At 42.1% G+C, this 26,492-nt stretch overlaps 2 protein-coding genes across 6 annotated transcripts in view; both read left to right on the forward strand.

Annotated features, from left to right (window-relative positions):
- Positions 1-1,212: 1,212 nt before the first annotated feature.
- Positions 1,213-11,268, forward strand: mau2 (MAU2 sister chromatid cohesion factor). Its single transcript, XM_072669157.1, has 19 exons — positions 1,213-1,489; positions 1,965-1,982; positions 2,208-2,273; positions 3,039-3,134; positions 3,250-3,344; positions 3,436-3,463; positions 3,616-3,771; positions 4,126-4,272; positions 4,684-4,774; positions 4,967-5,070; positions 5,152-5,229; positions 5,394-5,459; positions 6,445-6,528; positions 6,641-6,690; positions 6,813-6,890; positions 7,032-7,143; positions 7,337-7,427; positions 7,647-7,774; positions 8,388-11,268. Exons 1-19 carry the CDS (start codon positions 1,256-1,258, stop codon positions 8,460-8,462), a joined length of 1,797 nt encoding a protein of 598 aa, XP_072525258.1. The 5' UTR covers positions 1,213-1,255; the 3' UTR covers positions 8,463-11,268.
- Positions 11,269-15,692: 4,424 nt separating this feature from the next.
- LOC140545836 (transcriptional repressor p66-alpha-like) overlaps positions 15,693-26,492 on the forward strand; it is a 46,610-nt gene continuing 35,810 nt past the window's right edge. For all 5 annotated transcript variants that reach the window (XM_072668833.1, XM_072668837.1, XM_072668835.1 and 2 more), the window contains exon 1: positions 15,693-15,895. The gene's annotated coding sequence lies outside the window, so the exon portion shown is untranslated. The remainder of the gene's footprint in view (positions 15,896-26,492) is intronic.

The following is a 26,492-nucleotide window of genomic DNA, read 5'->3' on the forward strand; positions in this document are numbered from 1 at the left end:
TTGGCCTTGGTATCTCCCATCCCTGGTCTGAGAAAGTCAGTGAGGGATTCATGAACAACCATGAAATGGGCAACCTAGTTAGTGGCAGTATCCTGACAGTCGACTCATCGCAGCAATGAAGAAACTGTTTTCTCTCTCGTTTGTTGTCAGATACCAAATGTAATGTGTTCTGTAGACATCAAATAAACGTTCAGTGGTTCACCAGTACCACAGTGTTTGTGTAGATTGCTAAAATGACTGATGATACAGAAGGCGGTGTACTATCAGCTCATCCAGTTTTTCTTCTAAAGTCAAAAATGTGCATGAGTTTGTTCTCCATTTGCTGCAGTAACAGCCTCTACTCTTCTGGAAAGGATTTACACACATGGTTTTGGAACATTGCTGTGAGGATTTAATTGCTTTCAGCCACAATAACATAAGTAAGCTCAGGTACTATTGATGGACAGCTAGTTCTAGTTCTGAAACACTCAACAATCCAACTCATCCCAAAGGTACTTGCTGGAGCTCCATCACTCCAGTGATCCTGCTCCACAGCCAGCACTGACTGGGGGGGGCTTGATTAGACCCCACAAGAAGATGTGTTGCAATGGGCATAGTAACACATACACACTAGTAATCAAACACAGCAAAACAGTGAACACGCATGCCCAGAGCGGTGGGCAACCATTGCTGCGGTTGAGTGAAGTCAGTGAGGGATTCATGGACAACCTAGTTAGCACTGAAGTTACTGAAGCCACTGAAGTTACTGAAGCCCTGGTGCTCTACATGTCTTCTCCTCTAGCTCTTCTACAAATGTGTAGATCAGGAGGATCATCAGTGGAAGTGTCCCATGACTTCTAGATTTAAAAACTATGCATAAAGGTTTTTATATCTCATACACTGCCTTGCCATTTTTTTACTTATCTGAATTTGTATTATTTTTATTCAATAACCCTGAGAAAAAGACCACTGTATCACCAGAGGACCGAGCTCTGGATCTGCAGGGTCAGTGAGGGTCAGTGAGGGGATGTGAGGGGATGTTAACGCGCACCTTACACACTTTCTTGCCACGCATGAAAGAGGCAAGGTAAAGAAAAATTGGGCTAACGGTCCCTGTATGGGGAAAAAGGCAAGTTCTCAGGGTTGTTTCGGCGACTGAAGGTGGAAAAAAATCTTAGCTAGCCTCCCTTGAGTCCACACAACTGAGCTCTCGCCGCGAGTCTGTGCAGCAGCTCCGTTCAGGCCGCGGCTTGTTTTTGTTGTTATTGTCGTCAAAATGGCGACTGGCGCTGAGGCCCCGGAGTCCTGGTACCTCGCCCTGCTCGGTTTCGCCGAACATTTTCGCACGTCGAGCCCACCTAAAATCCGCTTGTGTGTGCACTGTCTCCAGGCTGTTTTTCAGTTTAAGCCTTCGCAGAGGGTAGAAGCCCGAACCCACCTTCAGCTCGGCTCGGTCTTGTACCACCACACCAAGAACAGCGACTTGGCCCGGAGTCATTTGGAGAAAGCGGTAAGAGCCGACTGGGAAATACCGAGGATGCGCCGGAGAGGCGAACGTACAGGCCCGAGCAGTACAAGTAGTGCTATTTTAGACATTTTAACTCCTCTACCTACACTAATATGTCTTATTTCGATTATTTCGAGTTTTTATGGTCTTTATGAATTATTGTGAGGGAGAAGGACTGTGAAATACACCTAGTTAAAAGTAGCTGGTGTAGCATTTAGATACTGTATTCGCCCAGTGTAGCTAGCTGCTAAGCTAGCTAACGATAACGTTAAGCTATCTCTAGCTAGATACATTAAAGTCAGTCATTAAAAAAGGCCCAGTATTAACTAGCCTCCTCTCGTTTTAGCACATTTTACACTGTAAACGATCCACTTGTTTACAGGTTGTTTACACAATGTAACTTTTAATGGGTTGTGGGTGTGTAATTCCTATTTTGGTGGTTCGCTATGCTGGCTAATAATCTTTCTTTCTCTTTCAGTGGTGCATCTCGCAACAAGTATCCTTTTCATCTGCAGTGGAGAAATTCACTACATTTGCATAAATGTCTGCTTATTCACTGTGTGCTTGTGTAAACTGTCAATTAGCTCCAAGTATTACTGCCCAAATCAGACCAGTGAAGGATTATGGCTGAACTTTTGAAGTAGTGAACGGCTTTCTTCAGCCAGGCAGATTATAAAGATGTCAGGTCTGTAGTGAAAATAACCTTAACCAGTGTTATCAGGTCCCACAGTTTGAAGATGTTAAATTTGAGGCTGCCAGTCTCCTCTCTGAGCTGTATTGCCAGCAGGTAAGACTTGCCTTATGTCTAAGTGTGTGTTGTTCACAGGTGCAGTGTGTGTGTGTGTGTGCCTGCAAAAGTGCCAGATGCTTGATCCAGATAGATGTGATCTGCACAGGAAAGCAGCAGATGTGGATTGGGATGCTCTAGAGGAGCGGATCGCAGCACTGGTCCTGAGGGACCCACTGCCCTGCACGTTTTAGGGGTTACCCTGCTCCCAACACACCTGATCCAGCCAATCTTCTAGCTAAGTATCAGTCCTTTCCTGAGCTGAAGCTGGTGTGTTGTAGCTGGAAACCGTTACAGTGTGCAGGATACTGGGTTCTCTCATGCCAGGGTTCGGGAAGCACCCATCTAGATCGCCCGCCCACACAAGTCTAAGGTCACCATGCCCAGTGCCAAGCATTGACTAGAGCGGTGTAAAGACCCCAGCATTGGACCTGTGTCATATGGGGACATTATTAGAGGAGCTACATGTTGGAGTGCCGTTTCACTCAGAACTAGTCTGTAAACTTATTGCTAAATGCTATCAAATCCTCACAGCATGTGTTGGATGTTTGTTAAGTCTACCTGAAAGAGTATATGCTGTTAATGCAGATAAGGGGGTGCAAAACCCTGTTAATATTCTTTATTTTGAATGAGCAGATGAGATAAGATGAGATGTCTGCGAATATGTAATCAAGACTCTTATTTGCAAGGTTATGACTGATGAATAGATTAAAAAGCCCTGAGAAAATCTATGCCAATAATGTTTTTATTACCTCCTTCGCATAGAATTTGGTTGATTCTGCTAAGCCTTTACTACGCAAAGCTATCCAGATCTCCCAGCAGACTCCATACTGGCACTGCAGATTGTTATTCCAGCTAGCAGTAAGTGGTGGCCTGTATTCCTTTGTTTTGGTTTTTTAACAGAGTAAAGAATTTGAAGACTATTTTGGAGGTTTTTCTTGAGCGTCTGTGTATTTCTTCTTCCTTTTTCCTGTAGCAACTGCACACGCTAGAAAAGGACTTGGTGTCTGCATGTGACTTGTTGGGAGTAGGTGCTGAATATGCTAGAGTTGTGGGATCAGAATATACCAGGTATGGATGTTTTAAACACTTTAAAAACACAAACAAATTTTTAGAAAGTTTACATTGTCATTATATTTTCTGTGTCTCTTTTTCTCCACAGAGCGCTGTTTCTTCTGAGCAAAGGGATGGTGAGTCTTATAATGTGTTATTTGTATTAATAAAAAGGTTATTTAGCTAAAAAGCATAGACCTTGTCAGTTAGATTGTAGTAATGTGTATATAATAATTTACCTTGCTGCAAAAAGTGCTTTCAATTTTATTTATATGTGTCACACATCTAGTTGCTGCTGATGGAGCGTAAGCTGCAGGAGGTACACCCATTGCTCACGTTGTGCGGGCAGATCGTGGAGAATTGGCAAGGAAACCCCATACAGAAGGAGTCCCTCCGGGTGTTTTTCTTAGTGCTCCAGGTTACGCATTACTTGGATGCCGGACAGGTCAGTGCTTTTTCAAAAGTAAAGCTATACTTGGAGAAAAGTGTAGATGATTTGGGGAGGTACACTATTTAATTATTTAATTTAATATTTCTGTTTCCTATTTAAATTTTTAAGCCTCTCTTTTTATTTTGCAAGCAACGTTAACACCAAGTAAAAATGATGCTCTGCCCTAGAGTTTAGATACTAACTAATCCTGAGCTGTAAAGGGGCCTAAAGACTTTTAAATGTGTCTACGTGTGTTTGAATTGAACAAAGTGAACATACCTCACTAATGACCTTATATTGGCATTAGTCCAAAATAGGAAATCAGTAAATTCGACGTACGCCTTACAAGTGTGTGTTTTTTTTGTTCAGGTAAAAAGCGTGAAGCCATGCTTGAAACAGCTGCAGCAATGTATCCAGACCATCTCAACTCTTCACGATGACGAGATCCTGCCCAGTAACCCTGCAGACCTTTTCCACTGGCTGCCGAAAGAGCATATGTGTGTGCTCGTCTATCTGGTATGTCTCTTACATGAACACACACTTCTGGTTCACAAACCAGTACGATTTGCTTAGATTCAATGTGCAATGGTGTAATGGTGTGCTTTGTTTTTGTGTTAATCATAAGAGGACCCCCCCTTTTTTTTGTGTGTGTGTGTACTACTTTTTTACTACAATTGAATAACTTTCATTGTCCATCACCAGAAAGGCAGTAAATTTAGATTTATTTTGAATATATTAGATTTTATTTATCCAATTGCAGATATATTGTGTATTCCATTAGTTTTTCCTTTATGTTGTTGTTTTTGGAAAGACTGCAGTAGCACCAAATTCTCTGTCCTGTCCTGACAGTCTGAAATTTAAAACTGTGTCCTTTGAAACTTCTTACAATCTCCCATTTGCCAAACAAACATCTGTCTGTTTGTGTAGGTGACGGTCATGCACTCAATGCAGGCTGGCTACTTGGAGAAGGCACAGAAGTACACGGACAAAGCTCTCATGCAACTAGAGAAACTAAAAAGTGAGTTAACATCTAACATGCCTCTGCCTTCTTCTAAATATAGGAAATAAATGTACACTGATCCTTTTGTATTGCTGCCCAGTATTTAGAGTCTGCTGTGTTTGATTTGTCTAGATGTCTCTCTGTTATGTTTATTACAATGTTGTGATGTGGTGGTCCCAAACCTTTTTGATTTGCTTTGTGTCTTTCCAGTGTTGGACTGCAGTCCCATCCTTTCTTCATTCCAAGTCATCCTGCTGGAGCACATCATCATGTGTCGCCTCGTTACGGGCCACAAGGCGACAGCACTGCAGGAGGTGTGTTCACAGTTCTGCCTGTGTTGTACTGTGTTTTTAGTTTGCTTGTTTGGTACTAATATGCTTTGTGATTTCGGACAGATCTCTCAGGTGTGTCAGCTGTGCCAGCAGTCTCCTCGCTTGTTCTCCAACCATGCTGCTCAGCTCCATACTCTATTAGTGAGTACACAGCTTGTTGCTTTTCTCACATAGAACTTGTACAGAACTACAAAATTGTCACCTTTTTATGAATGTGTCAGGTCCAGTATTGTACCATTTGTGTTTCCTTGGTATGTGGATGTTGCTTGCAGTGATGTAAAATTTCTTATTCTATATCTTTTCAGGGTTTGTACTGCATTTCAGTGAACTGTATGGACAACGCAGAGGCTCAATTCACTACAGCGTTGCGGGTGAGTGCTCACGTTCAGTAGCTGTGACTGTCTACAGCTGTTGGAGCTGCTGGTGAACAGTCATTCTGAAAGATTTGCTCCTCTCTGGATGAGCCATGTCTTCATTTTGCACTACATCAAAGAATTTTTAAAGCATGTAGCTTTTACTACTTTGAGTCACAGTAGGTTTAAAGAAAGTTTTACACTGTGAGTCAAGTTTTACAGTGACATATTTCAGAAGTGCTTATTGCTGCACTGCAGTCTCATGCTTTTCACTTTTGTTTGGAGTCAAATGCAAAAAATTGCATATTGAAGATCAGACACAATACATCAGCTTCCTTTCTCTGTAACCAAGGGTAACTTGCCTAGAACTCTAAATTAGATTAGCAGATTTACAATGAAAGACATTTCTAAGAAGTTCTTGCAGAGCTCACAACAGAAGTATCTCTGATCCATGAGATTGCTGAATACAAAGCCTTCAAAAGACCATTTAAGCATACCAGTACATGTTTAAACTGCTGGTCAGAGACCATGGAGGTCAAGGTAATCTTGGTTTACTAGGCAATTAACTAAATGTGGAAGGTCACTCTTGCTAAATACAGCTGAAGTGCTTCAGAAGTCTTTCAGCCCATTCAGTGAAGTTAGAAAGTTACTGTGCAAACGTTTGGGAACCCTTAGTCAGAATTTATTTATTACATGAATAGAAAATAAACTCCACAGGTTCATAGTGTAATGAAGAAATGACAGTAATGGTTTATGTCTGGAAAACCAAGAGTTTGGAAGAATGTTTGGAAGGAATGGCTCCTAAGATTAAAACCCTTGTTTGACTGCAAAAGACCTGCAGGAAGATTTGGTGGACCCTCGTGGTGCACTGTTCTACTTGTATTTTTATATGGCCTTCAAGGAAGAGTTGGAAATTTCAAAGTCCAGTGTTGTCAGAGGAACCTCTAAACAAGCTTGATGCACTTTGAAAACTCCTCTCAATCTCCCTCCTCTCTTTCTCCAGCTCACTACGCACCAGGAGTTGTGGACCTTCATCGTGACCAACCTGGCCAGTGTGTACATCAGAGAGGGCAACCGACACCAAGAGGTCAGTCAATGCAGTGTCACATGAACTTGCATGACATTTTGAGCACTTTTTTCAGAATGTATTAACCAAACATTATTTTGACTTGGCCTTATTTTTCCTTCCTGCTGTACAGCTTTACAGCCTACTAGAGAGAATAAACCCTGATCATAACTTTCCTGTAAGGTAAGAAAGATGAATTTGATCCATCACTCTCTGCTTTCATATTTTTAGACAGAAAAACTATTATAAAATGACTTTAAAAAAAAAAAGGATCTGCTAAAAAGTATTGTAACTCCCCTCTGCAGTTCTCATTGTCTTCGGGCTGCAGCCTTTTATATTCGCGGACTCCTCTCCTTCTTCCAGGGACGCTACAACGAGGCCAAGTAAGTTAACAGCTTGATTCTTCCTGATCCGTTAACAGTGTATTAATGAATTAAATGCAATGTTTAGTTGTATTAAAAAAATAATAATAATTACACTTTATAATAACTGCATTTGTGTGTGTGTGTGTGTGTGTGTTCTAGACGTTTCCTCCGTGAGACACTAAAGATGTCCAATGCAGAGGACCTGAATCGACTGACTGCATGCTCCCTTGTTCTTCTCGGACACATATTTTATGTCCTTGGAAACCACAGGGTAATTATAATGAATGATAATGCACATTTTAATTACATGTTTGTCTACAGTAAAGGTACAAGATCGTATTAACCTTCTCTTAATATGTGCATTGTTTGGTATCTCTCTCTAAGAAGCTTCAAATGGAATGTATGAGGAAGATGCAGTATTGTCATTGACATGTTCTTTAACAATTTGTGGTACTGTTTTCCAGGAGAGCAACAACATGGTGGTTCCAGCCATGCAACTGGCTAGCAAGATTCCTGATATGTCTGTTCAGCTCTGGTCCTCTGCTCTTCTTAAAGGTAAATACCTAACACCACAAACTCAGAACCACAACGCTTCAGTGCATCCTGCAACTAGATATCAGTTTTGATTCAGATATTTTATCTTTCCCTTTCAAATTCTCTGGTATGTGTTTATATAATTACTAAATTATTTAATAAGTCTGTTTTCTTTTATAAAAGAATGGTTTCCCTTTTCTTGTCCATTAAATGCTGTTGCACCCATTTCTCTCTGCTTAGATCTGAACAAGGCCTGTGGGAACACGATGGATGCGCATGAGGCGGCTCAGATGCACCAAAACTTCTCCCAGCAGCTCCTGCAAGATCACATAGCTGCCTGCAGCCTGCCTGAACACAACCTCATAAGTGTAAGTGCTCCTTAATCTCTACGGAATGTCAGCTTCATCAGGTGTTCCCAAGTGACGCAGCGGTCAAAGTTTTGGGCCCCAATATCAGGAGATTGCCAGCTGAGTACCTAGCACTGCCACAGCTGACCATGCCGGGAGTACGAGCACACCATTGCTCTCCTGGCTAGACAGAACTGACCTAGCGGTGAGCATTCTGCTGCACAGAGCTATCCAGTGACATTGCTTGGGGAACCAAGGGCCGGTGTCCCACACAGTTTGTTGCGTTTCCTGATCTTAACACACCTACTAAAGTTGGCAATTAACAAGTGAGTTCAATCAGGCATGCTCAAGCAGGACAAGCTCAAAACTGTACAGGAATCCGGCCCTCCAGGATCAGAGTTTCCCCATCCCAGCAATACAGAAATGTACACGCTTCATGTGACTCAGAGAAAGCATGTACTGGCCTTCACCCTTCCAGCACTGATTGCATCATGTTGTTTTAAGGAGAGTTTTAAGTAGTATAAGGATTAAAAAATATTAAATAGGGCAGAGAATGGTGATATACCAGCTGTGCTTGGTGACTCCTTGGTCATACATTTATTTATTTTATTTTTCTGCTTTGTGTGTATTACAGTGGACAGACGGACCTCCACCCGTGCAGATCCAAGCTCAGAACGGACCCACAACCAGCCTGGCCAGCCTGCTTTGAATATACAATACACACACACAAACACTTCACACACAGATACACATCCATCGCCACAGACACACACAAACGCCTCACTCACTGTGAGCGCACAAATTGTACATACAGGTCAGCCTCCTCTGAGCCCTCACAAAGACGCCCTCACAAAGACACCCACACACATGCGGGCGCGCGCACACATCCATACATGCACATTAAAACTCAAAAGGAGAGAGGACTCCTCTGCCTTCGACCTGCAGATTTTATCTTGTATTTTTCAGATTTTAACTTATTCTTATTGAACATGTATGCTGTTGGAACAGTGAGATTTTTCATTCAGTCTTGGAGAAAGGCTGGGGCGCAAGTCACTATGGGCACGAGTAGTCTAGGTTAGTGCTTGTGAACCTCCACACATGGCAGCCCTAAAAGAAAACAACTTGAATGAAAGGAGAGGCTTGTAATATTTTATTTGGCTGATTGGCTAATAGGTAGATGCTATATTTTATGGATATCTTTGGTGAAGCTACGAATAGGGCAGTTCCTCTTCATATCAGTGAACTTCACTTTAGTCTAATTGACCTCCTCTGCCAGGTGTGTTCGTGTCCAAACTCAGCTGGAAGATACTTCCAACAGACCAGTCTGTTTTTTCGGGGGAGGGTTGTTTTGGGTTTTCTTTTTCCTCCATTGTCATAATTATTAGCATTTAAAAACATATTATTTAATTCCAATGCATTATCCATGACCTTAACCAGTTTAGAACGAAACATACTGCGGCGTGTGTTATTGGGGTTGCGTTTGAACAGTGAGGGTGGGGTGGGTTATAGTTATGCTCTACCTGGAAGCAGGATATTGATTATCAGGCCAACTTGTTCAATTTGAGTTAGTCTATAGCTCTAAACTAAACTAAGTTCCCTTACTGGAACAGTGTAGGGTTTCTCAAGCTCTCTGTGTGGCACATCTGTAGCATACAGCTGATTTACTAGGGACGGTAAGGGTGTAGCAATTTTTGTATATGTCTCAAAATTATAAATGAAGGGGGTTGATTTCCTTGGTGGGTGCTGTTGAAAAAGTTCAACTGTCCGTGCCAAACTTTTTTTTTTTTTTTTTTTTTTTTTTTTACACTATTAATGTGCAAAATATTTAAAAACCTAATTAAATGTTAACACAATTGAATGTTAAATCTTTTTGAACCTAAAACATTGTCCTGCACCTGGTGCATATATTAAAATATAAACTTTTAAGTTACAAGTGCAAGGCAAATATTCAGGCGGTCGTTTTTGTAAGACGACAACACTGTATCTAATATGTATGTAACTTTTTTTTTTTTTTCACCGTAACTAGTTTCCCAGTAATTACTTAGAACTTGCAGTAGAAACCAGCAGGAGCTTGTGTTTTGAGTCAGCTGGAGTTTTGTCCTGCGTACATTGAGGAAAGTGTGCTACAGATGTGATTCCTGGAGGTTAGGGTGAAAACCACTGGTCTATTCAGTTCATGTACACCCCAAGTTGGCCTGTATCTGGTTCCCTGTATTCAGAGTCTTGCGTGTAAATAAATGTCAGTTAGAGCTCCAGAGCAGAAAGCAGTGTTGCCCGGTCAGAACAGGCTCAGTGACAGAGAGAGAGAGAGGGGCCAAAGACAGACGGCTTTTCAGGTCAATATCAAAATCGAGGAGAGCTCGAAAGGGCAGCTAAACGCTCAAGCATAGAATATAGTAATAGTTGGAAGACACAAATTTATTGCGGTTTGTCATTTTTCGTTGCACCTGGGGTCAGTATGAGTCGTCTCTTTAATGCTGTCTAATCCACATCTCTTAAGTATTGTTTCAGCATTGAGTTTTTTTTTTTTTTTGGTTTTTCTTTTATTTCATCATTTATTTTTTTAACTGTATCTAAGATGAGTAACTAAATGCATAGTAATCTTTTTTTTTTCCTTTGCAGTTTGTCTCGTGAGGGGTATTCTGAAGTATGTATAGAATTTTTCTATTCTGAGAGCTGCACGTACTTTGGCGGCATCTTAAATTTCTTTACCAATGACAGTTTTAGTAATAAAAAGCAAAAAAAAAAACAACAAAAAAAAAAGACACATTTCGGCAATGCGGTTTAGGAAATGCTGTCCGCCACATGGAAACAAAGGCAGAAAACTATTGTTTGGGCACAGCTTTGGTCTATGATTGGCAATGTGGAGCAAGCTTTTACTAAGCAAGGTTCTCGTTACTTGCCTAAATACACCAGCGTACTATTTCTCAAATAACAGGCCTTCATCTTTCTCATCCTTTGGTTTAACAGTCTCCATCCTACCTGTTGATCTATCAGTACTGCTCGTACTACTGGTTAAGCATGCTTTTAAGCTTGTCTGGCGATACTCATCTTTGGGGCTGAAGCACCCCCAAAAAAAGTTTTGGTAGTGCAGCGTGTGTGTGGCAGAAATTGCAGCCAGCAGAGGGCACTATGGAGTCATATATGAGTAAACGCTCTTAGATCAGCACTGAGTTCACAAAGCTTCTGTTTTTAGGATGGCTGTTTCTCAGATTCAGATCCTTGCAGTAGAAACTAATCTGAGATCAGACCTTCAGTCCTGAAGAGTAATATTGAATGCAGGCCTGATCTCATGTATGTGTGTGTATAGTGTGTATGAAGGGGAGAGAAGTGGTCCAGATTCTGTTCTAAGTTCAAAACCTTTCGTAAAATATGTTGGTAAATATTTCCTTCATGATTTGCTTTTTTTTTTTTTTTGCCCTTCCACCTTCTATCCTTTCCCTCTCAAAGACACTGTATTTTTTGTACTGATATGTTGCTATGGCTTTTTTTTTTTTTTTTTTTTTTTTAACTTTTATCCACTGTATAAACCCAGTCGAGAAGGTTTCTTTAAGGTATTTACCCCCTTTCTGTAGTTTTAACAAATAAATTCATTTATTAAATTTTTTTGTAAAGTTTGAATATTTATGTACTGCATTTATCCATATTCTAATCTGTCATTATTTTTGATTCATCAGATTTCAAAAACCCTTTGCATAAATGTTACAAAAACAAGCTTCTGCACTGTGTATCTTTCTGTGGTATTCTGTGATATCCGTCACACCAGGCAGATTAGTTGGGTTTAGAAATAATTGTCAGATCATTTAGGAGTGTGTTGTCACTGTCATGCATAAAATAAATCAATAAAAAATGAGCAGTTTCTATGATCTGCTAGCTGCTATTAGCCCTGCAGCTGTCCTAGCTGGTGGAAGATAGATTTAGGGGATTAGTCTTTTGCTAAACCATCGTCTCAAAGCAAAACTCATGACAACTAGGAACTAGACAAGGACTGGACAATTCCTCATTTCCCTCATGGAATATGATTTGCACTTCAGATTTTGATCACTGTTAGCATGTATTTTATAAATGAAAGTGTAGGGTCAGCAGTTTCACAAATCTGTCATCTCTGATCAACAATAAGGGAACTAATTCTCAGTTATTTTTTAAATGTAAACAAGTAGTAAGTAATTCAGAGTTTGGTGAAATTATTTATGAATTATTATAAATAATAATAAAAAAGTATAAAATATAAACATTTTAATATTTTACAGCAAATCTACTTCATAACAGAATCTCAGGCACCAGGCAGCTGATTGCTGAGCATGTTTCTGTAATATCTTTTTATGAGGGAGCTTTTAGAAGCATTGCATTTGTCAGACGTCTCTTTCTGTTCACCACTGCTGTAAACAACACTGACTGACCTCTCTAAAACTAAGCATTTCACACCAGTCCTCTCTGAATGTTTACATCCCAACCCTTTAAAGTGTGCAGAAATATTTTTTACATTGCACTAATTTTACATTAGAGCAAGTGTAGCTAGTTAGGTACTAGCTAATTCAATTAGAGCAAGTGTAGCTAGTTAGGTACTAGCTAATTCAATTAGAGCAAGTGTAGCTAGTTAGGTACTCACTAATTACAATTGCTTTATTTGTATTCTTTTTTTTTTACCCAATTTTCTTCCCCAAATTCAAATCCAACCCGCTCGTTAGTGCTCTCCCTGTATCACATGTAAAACTCCCGACACTGGGAGGACACTGAGGACTGACACATGCTTTCTCTGACCCCGCGTCTTTTCAAACTGTCGCTGATGCAACGTCACCAGGCAGCCAACGCTCTCTGAGGAAAGCGTCGGGTACCCAGCTCTCTGATGCATCGGCTAGCAGATGCAGATGCCGGCCAGCGTCACACTGAAATGATGTGGGAAGAGAGGATGAGGTCAATTGTGCTCCCTCTGGCTCCGGTTGCTGATGGCAGGCAGCATGACCTGGGTACTGAACCAGTGGTCCTCGGGTCACAGTGGTAGCGTACTCAACTCGGAGGCCACAGTTGCTTAGTTTTGCACTTTCTTTATTATTAAAGTGAAGAGAACTAAATATGCCTGGGTGAAAGCTGTCTGTTTGGTCCATTTTAACATGCTGCGGTTGAATACTCATCTGAAATGAAAGTGCTTTAATTAAAATCTAATTGTTTTACATTTGTAAGATCATTTAATTTTTTTAATATATTTATTTAACACAAAATCAGTATTGGTATCAGTAAAAAGCAAAAGTATTGTCCCCTCCCTGAAACCTGTTACATGCACTTTACAGCATATTAAAGCCTGCTGACGGTTTTATAAAGGATATGGGACTGCTTGTTTGTTTGTTTGTTTGTTTTTTGTATAGCCCACTTAATACACAACCTTAGAGCCTCTCCCATATGTTATGTGTCCATACGCTGATGAGACGTGTCCACTGGACTGGACGGGTGTGACTGCATATTTGTGTGTGCATATGTGCCCTGCCCTTGAGGAGTGCACATAAAAGTCCTGATCTCCAGTAATGGAGGAGCTGCGAGCTGTGTGTCTGTGTGTGTGTGTGTCTGTGTGTGTGTGTGTGCGTGTGTTTCTGCAGGGCTCCATGCCAACTCTGAGGTCAGCTTGCAGGCCTGGTCACATGACCGTCTTTATTTCTAATCTGCCGAGCAGTGTGGCTGTGACATTCCTGTGATAAGACGTGAAGTCCGGAGGAACCCATCCTGGACCTGATCATCCTCAGAAAGGCTCCAATACCAAGCACTACAGCTGCACCCTGGCTGTGTGGCGGTGCTGTGAGGGGGGAGAGCAAGCAAACTGCTGCTAACTAAGTGATGCTTATTAGGTAATAGGTGTCAGAGCAGAGCCGAGAGCGGAGACTTCCTGCCAAATAGTGAGCCGGCCTGATGGGGACTGGGAGGGCCGCTTCCTGCATTGTTACTGTACTTCATGGGGATTAAGTTCAGACTGTCATGTTGTTAGTGGAAGCCATTGCTGCCTCCAGACAAGCAAAGAGAGACAGAAAGATAGAAAGAAAGAAAGAAAGAAAGAAAGAGAGAGAGAGAGAGAGAGAGAGAGAGAGAGAGAGAGAGAGTCTTTGACCTTGGTGTGGCACTTTGCACTTTGTCTTTTACTTTCTGTTTCTTTCTGGTAAAAAAAAAAAAGACTCACGATTTCCTTAAGATTAGCTGAAGACCAGACCCTTCTTCAGCACAGTCCATAGTGCTCCTGATTGATTGAAGGTAAACACATACAGCTACAGTCTCCTTGGCTTATAGTTGTAAAGTGAGTTTAGGCCCTGTCCACTGCCATAAAGTGAGATAGGAGAGAAATACTTTTCTGTACTGAGCCTCAGAGTCTCAACCCTGCAGGCCCGATCCAGTGACTGGAATAATCCAGCAGAACACCCGCTGTGCCTAGCCAATAAAAAATACAATAAAATATAAAAGGAATAGGATCTTGGCCCCATAATGACGAAGAAGGCCAACCAGGCAAAGAAAATAATAAGCAAAGAAACAAGGAAGGCTTCACATAAGGGTTCAGTAGCTAATTGGAGAGCAACGACATGTAAAATTCAAAATCATTTTATTAATATTGACAAAAATGATCTTTTGAGCTTCCCTGGTCAGATTATGTGTTATTGATCTTATTGTTCTAAGTGTAAAATTAAGTAAAGAAATGAGTGGGAACACACTTCTACACACTTCCACACACTTCCACACATTGTACAGCATAATTACTGTTTAGTTACGTAAAAATTAAACATTTCAATTTAATATTTGCTCTAGCAGATATTGCTTTGTTTTTTCCCAATATAAGTAATATATAAATAAATTTAATTGGTGTCCAAAATATATATATATAGAATTGAATTGAGTTGAGTTGTTCTTTACACTGTCAAATAATAACATATTCATTATTATATTATACAATATTATATTTAATATAATATTAAATATAATATATATATATATATATATATATATATATATATATATATATATATATATATTGTACATAGGCCTGATTAGACATCTGTCTGTTCTACTCGTTGTAAAAGGGTCAACACTGTATACCACATGTGTGTCTATGTGTAACTCATGGGGGGATTAGTATAGACCCAGCCAACCCCCACTACCCACCCAGACCAGACTGCACCCACCGTGTTTTTAATTATAGACCATTACATCCTAATCTAACCACACCATTTGCTTCTCGCTGGCATACATGTATACATGTTATATGCCAAAGTCTGGACACCCCTGTTCAGATGCCATGCTGAAGTGAGAGGTTAACAAATCTCTCTTTAATTTAGTAATTTAGAAAATGCCTGTTTATGCTTTTACTCATTTATTCGTTTATTTACAATGCATTCAAATAATCAAATAACCAGAGATTGGGCTGAAATATGCAGGGCTGTGTTCTCTGGTGTCTCAAGTAGAGGATGTGTAACTTTTAGCAATTTTCACTCAGAAAATCAACAAAATGTGATTTGTGCAGGGGTGCCAACACTTTTGCACACAACTGCCCAGTAGCCCACATACGGTATATGCACATGCATACACTTCTGTACAGGATATATTATAAGCCCCCTACCATTGTGACCCACCTATGACCCACCCTCACCCCCATCATCTGACTGAGAACACAGTGGCGCACCCACTGTTAAGAGCATAAGCACGTGAGGCCTCATCTAAGAGCCTATAGGGGTCAATGCTCACCTGCATCAGTGAAGGTGAGGGGTGGAGGACTGTCCCCTGTCCCAGACACGACAGGACATGATAGGATCAGAGGGGATGGGGTGGGATAGGTGGGGTGGACTGGTGGTGATGGTCAGTGATAATGCTCTGTGCATGCGCGTGTATGTGTGTGTGTGTGTGTGTGCGTGCGTGCGTGCTCGGTCCCTCTGGCGTGTAGCAGCGCGCATGCCCACTGCGCTGACGCCGCGGCTCCATGTGTGTGAGAGGCGCATTATTTGGCAACCGAGGCGGCAGAGCGGGGAGGGCTGAGGGTATCCCCGGGATTTTTTTTTGTGTATGTGTGTGTGTGTATGTGTGTGAGTGTGTGTGTGTACACGGCGAATTATCAGAGACTTAATTGACACTCAAAACCCCCCAGCAAAACCTTCTGAGGAGCGGAGTGGCGAGCCGGTGAGTGCGAAAGAAAAAAAGCGGTGTCTGAAGTTTTGTGGCGAAGAGGAGGAGGAGGAGGAGGAAGAGGAGGTGAAGGGGGTGTAGTGGGGAGAATCCGTTTTACTCGGACTTATACCGACCGAAAGGCAGCGGGGCTCCTCTTCCTTCAGCCTATTTGGCTCTTTATTGTCTGTCTGTGTTGCGACGATGCGCTAAATCGGGCTGTTTGGAAGTAGCTAGTACTTTTTCCTCAGGACCGAAAAATGAAGCGGGTCTCCGGGGCGAGCGGAGCAGAGGGGGTCCGTACCCTGCTTGGAGGCACGTCAGGCAACGATAGAGACCATACGATAAAGTTCACCCAGGCTCTCACTAGCAGTATAGCAGTACTTCATAGCAGCAGTGTCCCAGCCGTAAAGCAGGCGATGTGAACCCGCACACACACACACACACACACACACACACGGTCTGTCTGGGTGGCTAGTAGATAGCTATATCGGCAGCGAGCTAGGATAAGTTAGAGACTATCTTGAGGGAGTTGCGTCTCTTTCGACTCGCTCACCCCCCTGTTTAGTCAGTTCACGCTTTAACACCCGACTCTCTCCCGGTCCCTTCACCCCCCGAGAAGTTTAGGGTGAAAGCTTGACACAGCCGGTGTATTTTTGTCGCTCCTTCGTGTCTTCAAAGTTCAAATTTTGCGCTGTCCCCCCCTCTCCCCCTCTCCCAAACGCAAGGTAACGCTAGCAAGTTAGCCTGCTAACGTTTCAGCCCATGATTGGCTTGAGCTGTGATGCGAGTGCCCGCTCGCGGGGCTGGATGTTGTTGTTGTTATTATTGATGTTATTGTTGTTGTTATTATTGTTGTTTTGTAAAAATAAATAAATAAAACAGGTAAAAGTTGTCTCTTTAAACTTATACGTTGAGATGTTTCTAAAATAAAGCGCAGTGTGGCCGGCGGGACCGTGGCAGTGTGGCTAGCGGCTTGTCCTGTGAGGCTGGGCGAGATTCAGAGGGAGTCCAGCTGCTGGAGTCGCTAGGCTAGCTAGTGCTAACGGTCGGTCGCTCAGGTAACGTTAGCACTAGCTAGCCTGTGTGCTAATGATTAATGGTCATTATGGAGGCTGGCCGAGTGTTTACTGGCCGTGCTGCCGTCTCTGACCCTCGTTCCGACTTTATCTAACGCTGTAGCCGGTGTGACACCTCGGCCGTACCGGTCCCGAGTGTGACCAGTGAATTTGTACATCTCAGTAATTCACATTTACTGTGTTTATGAGCTAGAGACGAGAGGAGGAGGAGGAGGAGGAGGAGAGGAAGAGGAGGAGAGGAAGAGGAAGAGGAGGAGGGGAAGGAGGGGGGGGGGGGTAGTAATAATGGTGGACGTTGTGCCTCGGTTTTAGCCCCCAGTCGTGGCACTTAACCCGACATGCTGCCAATTTTCTGTCGTATCACAATAAAAGTCCCTAAGCTGTGATCATCATCTTCCTCCTCCTCCTCTTCCTCCTCCTCCTCTGTAACTGTAACCCTCCTCTTCATCCTCTTAAAGCTGTACCACGCAGGGTTTTAAGGCTTGGTACCATTACAGCAGCTGTATGTGTGTGTGTTTGGGGGTGAGAGGGGGGTCTCTGGGGGTCTCTGGCTGTCATAACTTAGCATTTAGCTAAATAATGCTTTCACTTTCTGACAGTTTTAAGAAGTCTGCAGACCCACACTGTCGCTCTCCAGGTTTCCCCTGTCAGAGCCGGGTTCCTGACTGTGTTCATGGGAGTTGGGATGGTGGAGGACCGGCCAGATGCTGAACGGTTCACTTTACACGAAATGTCATTTTTACACAGTGAAATGTGGTCAGTCAGCCTGGGTTTGTTTGGGAAGTCCAGTCTAAAGTTTAACAGCGTCTAAAGTAATGATTATTAGTTCACGCTTTCTGCGTTAGCTTGTGGTCACGTTTTGTTAGCTTGTGATTAGCCTATTCAGTCACGCTTTCTGCGTTAGCTTGTGGTCACGTTTTGGTGTCTTGTGATTAGCCTATTCGGTCACGCTTTCTGCGTTAGCTTGTGGTCACGTTTTGGTGTCTTGTGATTAGCCTATTCGGTCACGCTTTCTGCGTTAGCTTGTGGTCACGTTTTGGTGTCTTGTGATTAGCCTATTCGGTCACGCTTTCTGTGTTAGCTTGTGGTCACGTTTTGGTGTCTTGTGATTAGCCTATTCGGTCACGCTTTCTGCGTTAGCTTGTGGTCACGTTTTGGTATCTTGTGATTAGCCTATTCGGTCACGCTTTCTGTGTTAGCTTGTGGTCACGTTTTGTTAGCTTGTGATTAGCCTATTCGGTCACGCTTTCTGCGTTAGCTTGTGGTCACGTTTTGTTAGCTTGTGATTAGCCTATTCGGTCACGCTTTCTGCGTTAGCTTGTGGTCACGTTTTGTTAGCTTGTGATTAGCCTATTCGGTCACGTTTTCTGCGTTAGCTTGTGGTCACGTTTTGTTAGCTTGTGATTAGCCTATTCAGTCACGCTTTCTGCGTTAGCTTGTGGTCACGTTTTGTTAGCTTGTGATTAGCCTATTCAGTCACGCTTTCTGCGTTAGCTTGTGGTCACGTTTTGTTAGCTTGTGATTAGCCTATTCGGTCACGCTTTCTGCGTTAGCTTGTGGTCACGTTTTGTTAGCTTGTGATTAGCCTATTCGGTCACGCTTTCTGCGTTAGCTTGTGGTCACGTTTTGGTGTCTTGTGATTAGCCTATTCGGTCACGCTTTCTGCGTTAGCTTGTGGTCACGTTTTGGTGTCTTGTGATTAGCCTATTCGGTCACGCTTTCTGTGTTAGCTTGTGGTCACGTTTTGGTGTCTTGTGATTAGCCTATTCGGTCACGCTTTCTGCGTTAGCTTGTGGTCACGTTTTGGTGTCTTGTGATTAGCCTATTCGGTCACGCTTTCTGTGTTAGCTTGTGGTCACGTTTTGGTGTCTTGTGATTAGCCTATTCGGTCACGCTTTCTGCGTTAGCTTGTGGTCACGTTTTGGTATCTTGTGATTAGCCTATTCGGTCACGCTTTCTGTGTTAGCTTGTGGTCACGTTTTGTTAGCTTGTGATTAGCCTATTCGGTCACGCTTTCTGCGTTAGCTTGTGGTCACGTTTTGTTAGCTTGTGATTAGCCTATTCGGTCACGTTTTCTGCGTTAGCTTGTGGTCACGTTTTGTTAGCTTGTGATTAGCCTATTCAGTCACGCTTTCTGCGTTAGCTTGTGGTCACGTTTTGTTAGCTTGTGATTAGCCTATTCGGTCACGTTTTCTGCGTTAGCTTGTGGTCACGTTTTGTTAGCTTGTGATTAGCCTATTCAGTCACGCTTTCTGCGTTAGCTTGTGGTCACGTTTTGTTAGCTTGTGATTAGCCTATTCGGTCACGCTTTCTGCGTTAGCTTGTGGTCACGTTTTGGTGTCTTGTGATTAGCCTATTCGGTCACGCTTTCTGCGTTAGCTTGTGGTCACGTTTTGGTGTCTTGTGATTAGCCCATTAGTTCACGCTTTCTGCGTTAGCTTGTGGTCACGTTTTGGTAGCTTGTGATTAGCCTATTCGGTCACGCTTTCTGCGTTAGCTTGTGGTCACGTTTTGGTGTCTTGTGATTAGCCCATTAGTTCACGCTTTCTGCGTTAGCTTGTGGTCACGTTTTGGTGTCTTGTGATTAGCCTATTCGGTCACGCTTTCTGCGTTAGCTTGTGGTCACGTTTTGGTGTCTTGTGATTAGCCTATTCGGTCACGTTTTTCTGCGTTAGCTTGTGGTCACGTTTTGTTAGCTTGTGATTAGCCTATTCGGTCACGTTTTTCTGTGTTTGCTTGTGGTCACGTTTTGGTATCTTGTGATTAGCCTATTCGGTCACGCTTTCTGTGTTTGCTTGTGGTCACGTTTTGGTGTCTTGTGATTAGCCTATTCGGTCACGTTTTTCTGTGTTTGCTTGTAATCAGCTCTTTACCTCACATTTTCTGCGTTGGCTCATAGTTAGCCCATTAGTTTACGTTTACTGCGTTAGCTCTCGTGGTCATGTTTTCTGTTAGCTTGTTTTTCAGTTAGCCCTGCAATTCACGTTTCCTGCGTTAGCTAATGGTTGGTCCATTAGTTTGCGTTTACTGCATTAGCTCTTTAGGTCCTGTTTTAGTTCACATTTGAAACTTTAGCTTGGGGTCACGTTTATCATTTTTTTGCGTTAGCTTGTGGTCACGTTTTCTGTGTTTTCTGTGTTTTCTGTGTTAAGTTGGCCCGTAGCTTTCCATTTTTCTGCGTTAGCTTGTGGTCACGTTTTGTTAGCTTGTGATTAGCCTATTCAGTCACGCTTTCTGCATTAGCTTGTGGTCACATTTTGTTAGCTTGTGATTAACCCATTAGTTCACGCTTTCTGCGTTAGCTTGTGGTCACGTTTTGTTAGCTTGTGATTAGCCTATTCGGTCACGCTTTCTGCGTTAGCTCGTGGTCACGTTTTGTTAGCTTGTGATTAACCCATTAGTTCACGCTTTCTGCGTTAGCTTGTGGTCACGTTTTGTTAGCTTGTGATTAGCCCATTAGTTCACGCTTTCTGCGTTAGCTTGTGGTCACGTTTTGGTATCTTGTGATTAGCCTATTCGGTCATGCTTTCTGCGTTAGCTTGTGGTCACGTTTTGGTATCTTGTGATTAGCCTATTCGGTCACATTTTTCTGTGTTTGCTTGTAATCAGCTCTTTACCTCACATTTTCTGCGTTGGCTCATAGTTAGCCCATTAGTTTACGTTTACTGCGTTAGCTCTTGTGGTCGTGTTTTCTGTTAGCTTGTTTTTCAGTTAGCCCTGCAATTCACGTTTCCTGCGTTAGCTAATGGTTGGTCCATTAGTTTGCGTTTACTGCATTAGCTCTTTAGGTCCTGTTTTAGTTCACATTTGAAACTTTAGCTTGGGGTCACGTTTATCATTTTTTTGCGTTGGCCTATGGTCACGTTTTCTGTGTTTTCTGTGTTGGCCGATAGCTTTCCATTTTTCTGTGTTAGCTTGTGGTCACGTTTTGTTAGCTTGTGATTAGCCCATTAGTTCACGCTTTCTGCGTTATCTTGTGGTCACGTTTTGGTGTCTTGTGATTAGCCTATTCGGTCACGCTTTCTGCGTTAGCTTGTGGTCACGTTTTGGTGTCTTGTGATTAGCCTATTCGGTCACGTTTTTCTGTGTTTGCTTGTGGTCACGTTTTGGTATCTTGTGATTAGCCTATTCGGTCACGTTTTTCTGCATTAGCTTGTGGTCACGTTTTGTTAGCTTGTGATTAGCCTATTCGGTCACGTTTTTCTGTGTTTGCTTGTGGTCACGTTTTGGTATCTTGTGATTAGCCTATTCGGTCACGTTTTTCTGTGTTAGCTTGTGGTCACGTTTTGGTATCTTGTGATTAGCCTATTCGGTCACGTTTTTCTGTGTTTGCTTGTGGTCACGTTTTGGTATCTTGTGATTAGCCTATTCGGTCACGCTTTCTGTGTTAGCTTGTGGTCACGTTTTGGTATCTTGTGATTAGCCTATTCGGTCACGTTTTTCTGTGTTTGCTTGTAATCAGCTCTTTACCTCACATTTTCTGCGTTGGCTCATAGTTAGCCCATTAGTTTACGTTTACTGCGTTAGCTCTCGTGGTCATGTTTTCTGTTAGCTTGTTTTTCAGTTAGCCCTGCAATTCACGTTTCCTGCGTTAGCTAATGGTTGGTCCATTAGTTTGCGTTTACTGCATTAGCTCTTTAGGTCCTGTTTTAGTTCACATTTGAAACTTTAGCTTGGGGTCACATTTATCATTTTTTTGCGTTAGCTTGTGGTCACGTTTTCTGTGTTTTCTGTGTTTTCTGTGTTAAGTTGGCCCATAGCTTTCCATTTTTCTGCGTTAGCTTGTGGTCACGTTTTGTTAGCTAGTGATTAGCCTATTCGGTCACGCTTTCTGCGTTAGCTTGTGGTCACGTTTTGTTAGCTTGTGATTAGCCCATTAGTTCACGCTTTCTGCGTTAGCTTGTGGTCACGTTTTGTTAGCCTGTGATTAGCCTATTCAGTCACGCTTTCTGCGTTAGCTTGTGGTCACGTTTTGTTAGCTTGTGATTAGCCCATTCGATCACGCTTTCTGCGTTAGCTTGTGGTCACGTTTTGTTAGCTTGTGATTAGCCCATTAGTTCACGCTTTCTGCGTTAGCTTGTGGTCACGTTTTGGTATCTTGTGATTAGCCTATTCGGTCACGTTTTTCTGCGTTAGCTTGTGGTCACGTTTTGTTAGCTTGTGATTAGCCTATTCGGTCACGTTTTTCTGCGTTAGCTTGTGGTCACGTTTTGGTATCTTGTGATTAGCCTATTCGGTCACGTTTTTCTGCGTTAGCTTGTGGTCACGTTTTGTTAGCTTGTGATTAGCCCATTAGTTCACGCTTTCTGCGTTAGCTTGTGGTCACGTTTTGTTAGCTTGTGATTAGCCCATTAGTTCACGCTTTCTGCGTTAGCTTGTGGTCACGTTTTGGTATCTTGTGATTAGCCTATTCGGTCACGTTTTTCTGCGTTAGCTTGTGGTCACGTTTTGTTAGCTTGTGATTAGCCTATTCGGTCACGTTTTTCTGCGTTAGCTTGTGGTCACGTTTTGGTATCTTGTGATTAGCCTATTCGGTCACGTTTTTCTGCGTTAGCTTGTGGTCACGTTTTGTTAGCTTGTGATTAGCCTATTCGGTCACGTTTTTCTGCGTTAGCTTGTGGTCACGTTTTGGTATCTTGTGATTAGCCTATTCGGTCACGTTTTTCTGCGTTAGCTTGTGGTCACGTTTTGTTAGCTTGTGATTAGCCCATTAGTTCACGCTTTCTGCGTTAGCTCGTGGTCACGTTTTGTTAGCTTGTGATTAGCCCATTAGTTCACGCTTTCTGCGTTAGCTTGTGGTCACGTTTTGGTATCTTGTGATTAGCCTATTCGGTCACGTTTTTCTGCGTTAGCTTGTGGTCACGTTTTGTTAGCTTGTGATTAGCCTATTCGGTCACGTTTTTCTGTGTTTGCTTGTGGTCACGTTTTGGTTTCTTGTGATTAGCCTATTCGGTCACGTTTTTCTGCGTTAGCTTATGGTCATGTTTTGTTAGCTTGTGATTAGCCTATTCGGTCACGCTTTCTGCGTTAGCTTGTGGTCACGTTTTGTTAGCTTGTGATTAGCCTATTCGGTCACGTTTTTCTGCGTTAGCTTGTGGTCACGTTTTGTTAGCTTGTGATTAGCCTATTCGGTCACGTTTTTCTGCGTTAGCTTGTGGTCACGTTTTGGTGTCTTGTGATTAGCCTATTCGGTCATGCTTTCTGCGTTAGCTTGTGGTCACGTTTTGGTATCTTGTGATTAGCCTATTCAGTCACGTTTTTCTGTGTTTGCTTGTGGTCACGTTTTGGTATCTTGTGATTAGCCTATTCGGTCACGTTTTTCTGCGTTAGCTTGTGGTCACGTTTTGGTGTCTTGTGATTAGCCTATTCGGTCATGCTTTCTGCGTTAGCTTGTGGTCACGTTTTGGTATCTTGTGATTAGCCTATTCAGTCACGTTTTTCTGTGTTTGCTTGTAATCAGCTCTTTACCTCACATTTTCTGCGTTGGCTCATAGTTAGCCCATTAGTTTACGTTTACTGCGTTAGCTCTCGTGGTCATGTTTTCTGTTAGCTTGTTTTTCAGTTAGCCCTGCAATTCACGTTTCCTGCGTTAGCTAATGGTTGGTCCATTAGTTTGCGTTTACTGCATTAGCTCTTTAGGTCCTGTTTTAGTTCACATTTGAAACTTTAGCTTGGGGTCACGTTTATAATTTTTTTGCGTTAGCTTGTGGTCACGTTTTCTGTGTTTTCTGTGTTTTCTGTGTTAAGTTGGCTCATAGCTTTCCATTTTTCTGCGTTAGCTTGTGGTCACGTTTTGTTAGCTAGTGATTAGCCTATTCGGTCACGCTTTCTGCGTTAGCTCGTGGTCACGTTTTGGTATCTTGTGATTAGCCCATTAGTTCACGCTTTCTGCGTTAGCTTGTGGTCACGTTTTGTTAGCTTGTGATTAGCCTATTCGGTCACGCTTTCTTCGTTAGCTTGTGGTCACGTTTTGTTAGCTTGTGATTAGCCCATTATTTCACGCTTTCTGCATTAGCTTGTGGTCACGTTTTGTTAGCTTGTGATTAGCCTATTCAGTCACGCTTTCTGCGTTAGCTTGTGGTCACGTTTTGTTAGCTTGTGATTAGCCCATTAGTTCACGCTTTCTGCGTTAGCTTGTGGTCACATTTTGTTAGCTTGTGATTAGCCCATTAGTTTACGCTTTCTGCGTTAGCTTGTGGTCACATTTTGGTGTCTAGTGATTAGCCCATTAGTTCACGCTTTCTGCGTTAGCTTTTGGTCACGTTTTGGTATCTTGTGATTAGCCTATTCGGTCACGTTTTTCTGTGTTTGCTTGTGGTCACGTTTTGGTATCTTGTGATTAGCCCATTAGTTCACGCTTTCTGCGTTAGCTTGTGGTCACGTTTTGGTGTCTTGTGATTAGCCTATTCGGTCACGTTTTTCTGTGTTTGCTTGTAATCAGCTCTTTACCTCACATTTTCTGCGTTGGCTCATAGTTAGCCCATTAGTTTACGTTTACTGCGTTAGCTCTCGTGGTCGTGTTTTCTGTTAGCTTGTTTTTCAGTTAGCCCTGCAATTCACGTTTCCTGCGTTAGCTAATGGTTGGTCCATTAGTTTGCGTTTACTGCATTAGCTCTTTAGGTCCTGTTTTAGTTCACATTTGAAACTTGAGCTTGGGGTCACGTTTATCATTTTTTTGCGTTGGCCTATGGTCACGTTTTCTGTGCTTTCTGTGTTGGCCCATAGCTTTCTATTTTTCTGCGTTAGCTTGTGGTCACGTTTTGTTAGCTTGTGATTAGCCCATTTGGTCATGTTTTTCTGTGTTGGCTTGTAATCAGCTCTTTACAATTACTGCATTAGCTCTTGTGGTCACATTTCTATGCGTTTGCTCATTGCCATGTTTTCTGGTAGCTCATAGTTGGCACCTTAGCTCCCGGTGTCTGCGTTAGCTTGTGGTCATGTTTTCTATGTTAGCTTTAGGCTGAGCCATTAGTTCACATTTCCTGCTGTAGCTCATGGTTAGCTCATCAGTTTGCGCTTGCTGCATTAGCTTTTGTGGTCATGTTTCTATTTAGCTCATAGTTGGTCCATTACTTTCCATTTTCTTTGCTTCTAGTTAGCTTGTTAGCTGAGAGTTCAGTAAGTGGAACTAGATAAAAGCAGTTTATCAGTTTTCTTCAACATCTTTTCTTTCTGTGTGAGTTTCTTCTCGCACTACATTACATTTAGATTTATTTTGAATGTATTTTAATTTAATACATTATAAAGAGCAGCTGTAGCTTTAATGTTTATGTGCAGCTGAGAAACTCAGTCAGAGCTTCACTGTTCCAGACAAGTCAAGATTTCTATAAGAAATTAGACTTGTAGGCTAATTTCTTCAGAATCAGAATCTCTTTATTTCACCAAGTATGTTACACATACAAGGAATTTGTCTTGGTGAGAGCAACACGTATGACAAGTAACAAAAAAACACAGAACACAGTCTTAAACTAAAGGAAAATGACACTAAACAATAAATAGGGTAGGGGATAAATTAAAAAAGTAAAAAGTACTAAGGTAATAAAGAGCTGAAAATATATTTACAGAAAAGAACATCTGTACAGGTGTGCAAATAGTCATAGTGCAAAATAGGCAGAGTGCAAAATAGCTGTTCTTGACAATTTCTGCAGGTTCCTCTACAGGTTCCTCTATCTTTCAGTAAATTTAGACAGTCACAGTAGTTTATAACAAGGTAATATACAAGTTAATATATATATACACAGGGAAATACTATTGTATTATAGAGATGTTCTAAATATATTCTTATGTCTTATGATGTGGTTGTTTTTCTTAGTGTTGCACCAATACTGACAGCATATCGGTATCAGCGCCGATACTAGCATTTACACATTACCGGTATTGGCAATGGAGAGCACCGATATAGCGTTGTTGTTGTTGTTGTTATTATTATTATATTTTTATATAAACAACCAGTAAAAGTCAGTCATAAATACTTGTGGCCATTTGTATTTTTTCATCGCTCTGAAACTTTCCAAATGTGCAGTTGCTCAGTAAACGCTGTTGTTTCAAGCATATTACATCTTAATTGGATGTACAAAGTACAACCTATAAAAAGTGGAACACTATAAATATAGGATTTATAGCCGTCTATCGAGTATTAAGTAAGTCCGAGAGGGTATCGATATCTGTACTCTGTATTGGCAGATACTTGAAAATCTTTTTTCACTTTTCCCCGTTCTGTCCAGCATGTTCAGTAGTTCTCCTGATGGTCACCTGATGCCAAACAGAACAAGATCAAAAAGCAGCTGAGCTGTAGAATCACATGGGGTCTGTTATCTGGAGTTTCAGGCGACGCATGAGCTGTGTGGACCTAAAACTTGTGGCACAAGTAGCCCTGCTTGTTTGACCCTGGGGCACCAAGTCAATTAAGGGCTGATCAGTAGGTCTTATTGCTGACAGTTGCGGTAGGCCTCAGGCAAGATGGACTAGTGGATACGACTGTATTGTCTATGGGCAATTGTGTGCACGGCCAGTCTGTTTGCAGTCAGTGTTCT

Source organism: Salminus brasiliensis, chromosome 23 (genome assembly GCF_030463535.1).
Source record: "Salminus brasiliensis chromosome 23, fSalBra1.hap2, whole genome shotgun sequence".
In the NCBI taxonomy this organism is placed as follows: Eukaryota; Metazoa; Chordata; class Actinopteri; order Characiformes; family Bryconidae; genus Salminus; species Salminus brasiliensis.

What these genes read in the sequence shown, in the direction of transcription:
- mau2 (XM_072669157.1), top strand. Translation starts at nt 1,256, where the DNA reads ATGGCGACTGGCGCTGAGGCCCCGGAGTCCTGGTACCTCGCCCTGCTC. An exon ending in CTGAGCTGTATTGCCAGCAG is followed by an intron (nt 2,274 to 3,038) that starts GTAAGACTTGCC and finishes TCCTTCGCATAG; the next exon opens with AATTTGGTTGATTCTGCTAA. An exon ending in AGGGCAACCGACACCAAGAG is followed by an intron (nt 6,529 to 6,640) that starts GTCAGTCAATGC and finishes CCTGCTGTACAG; the next exon opens with CTTTACAGCCTACTAGAGAG.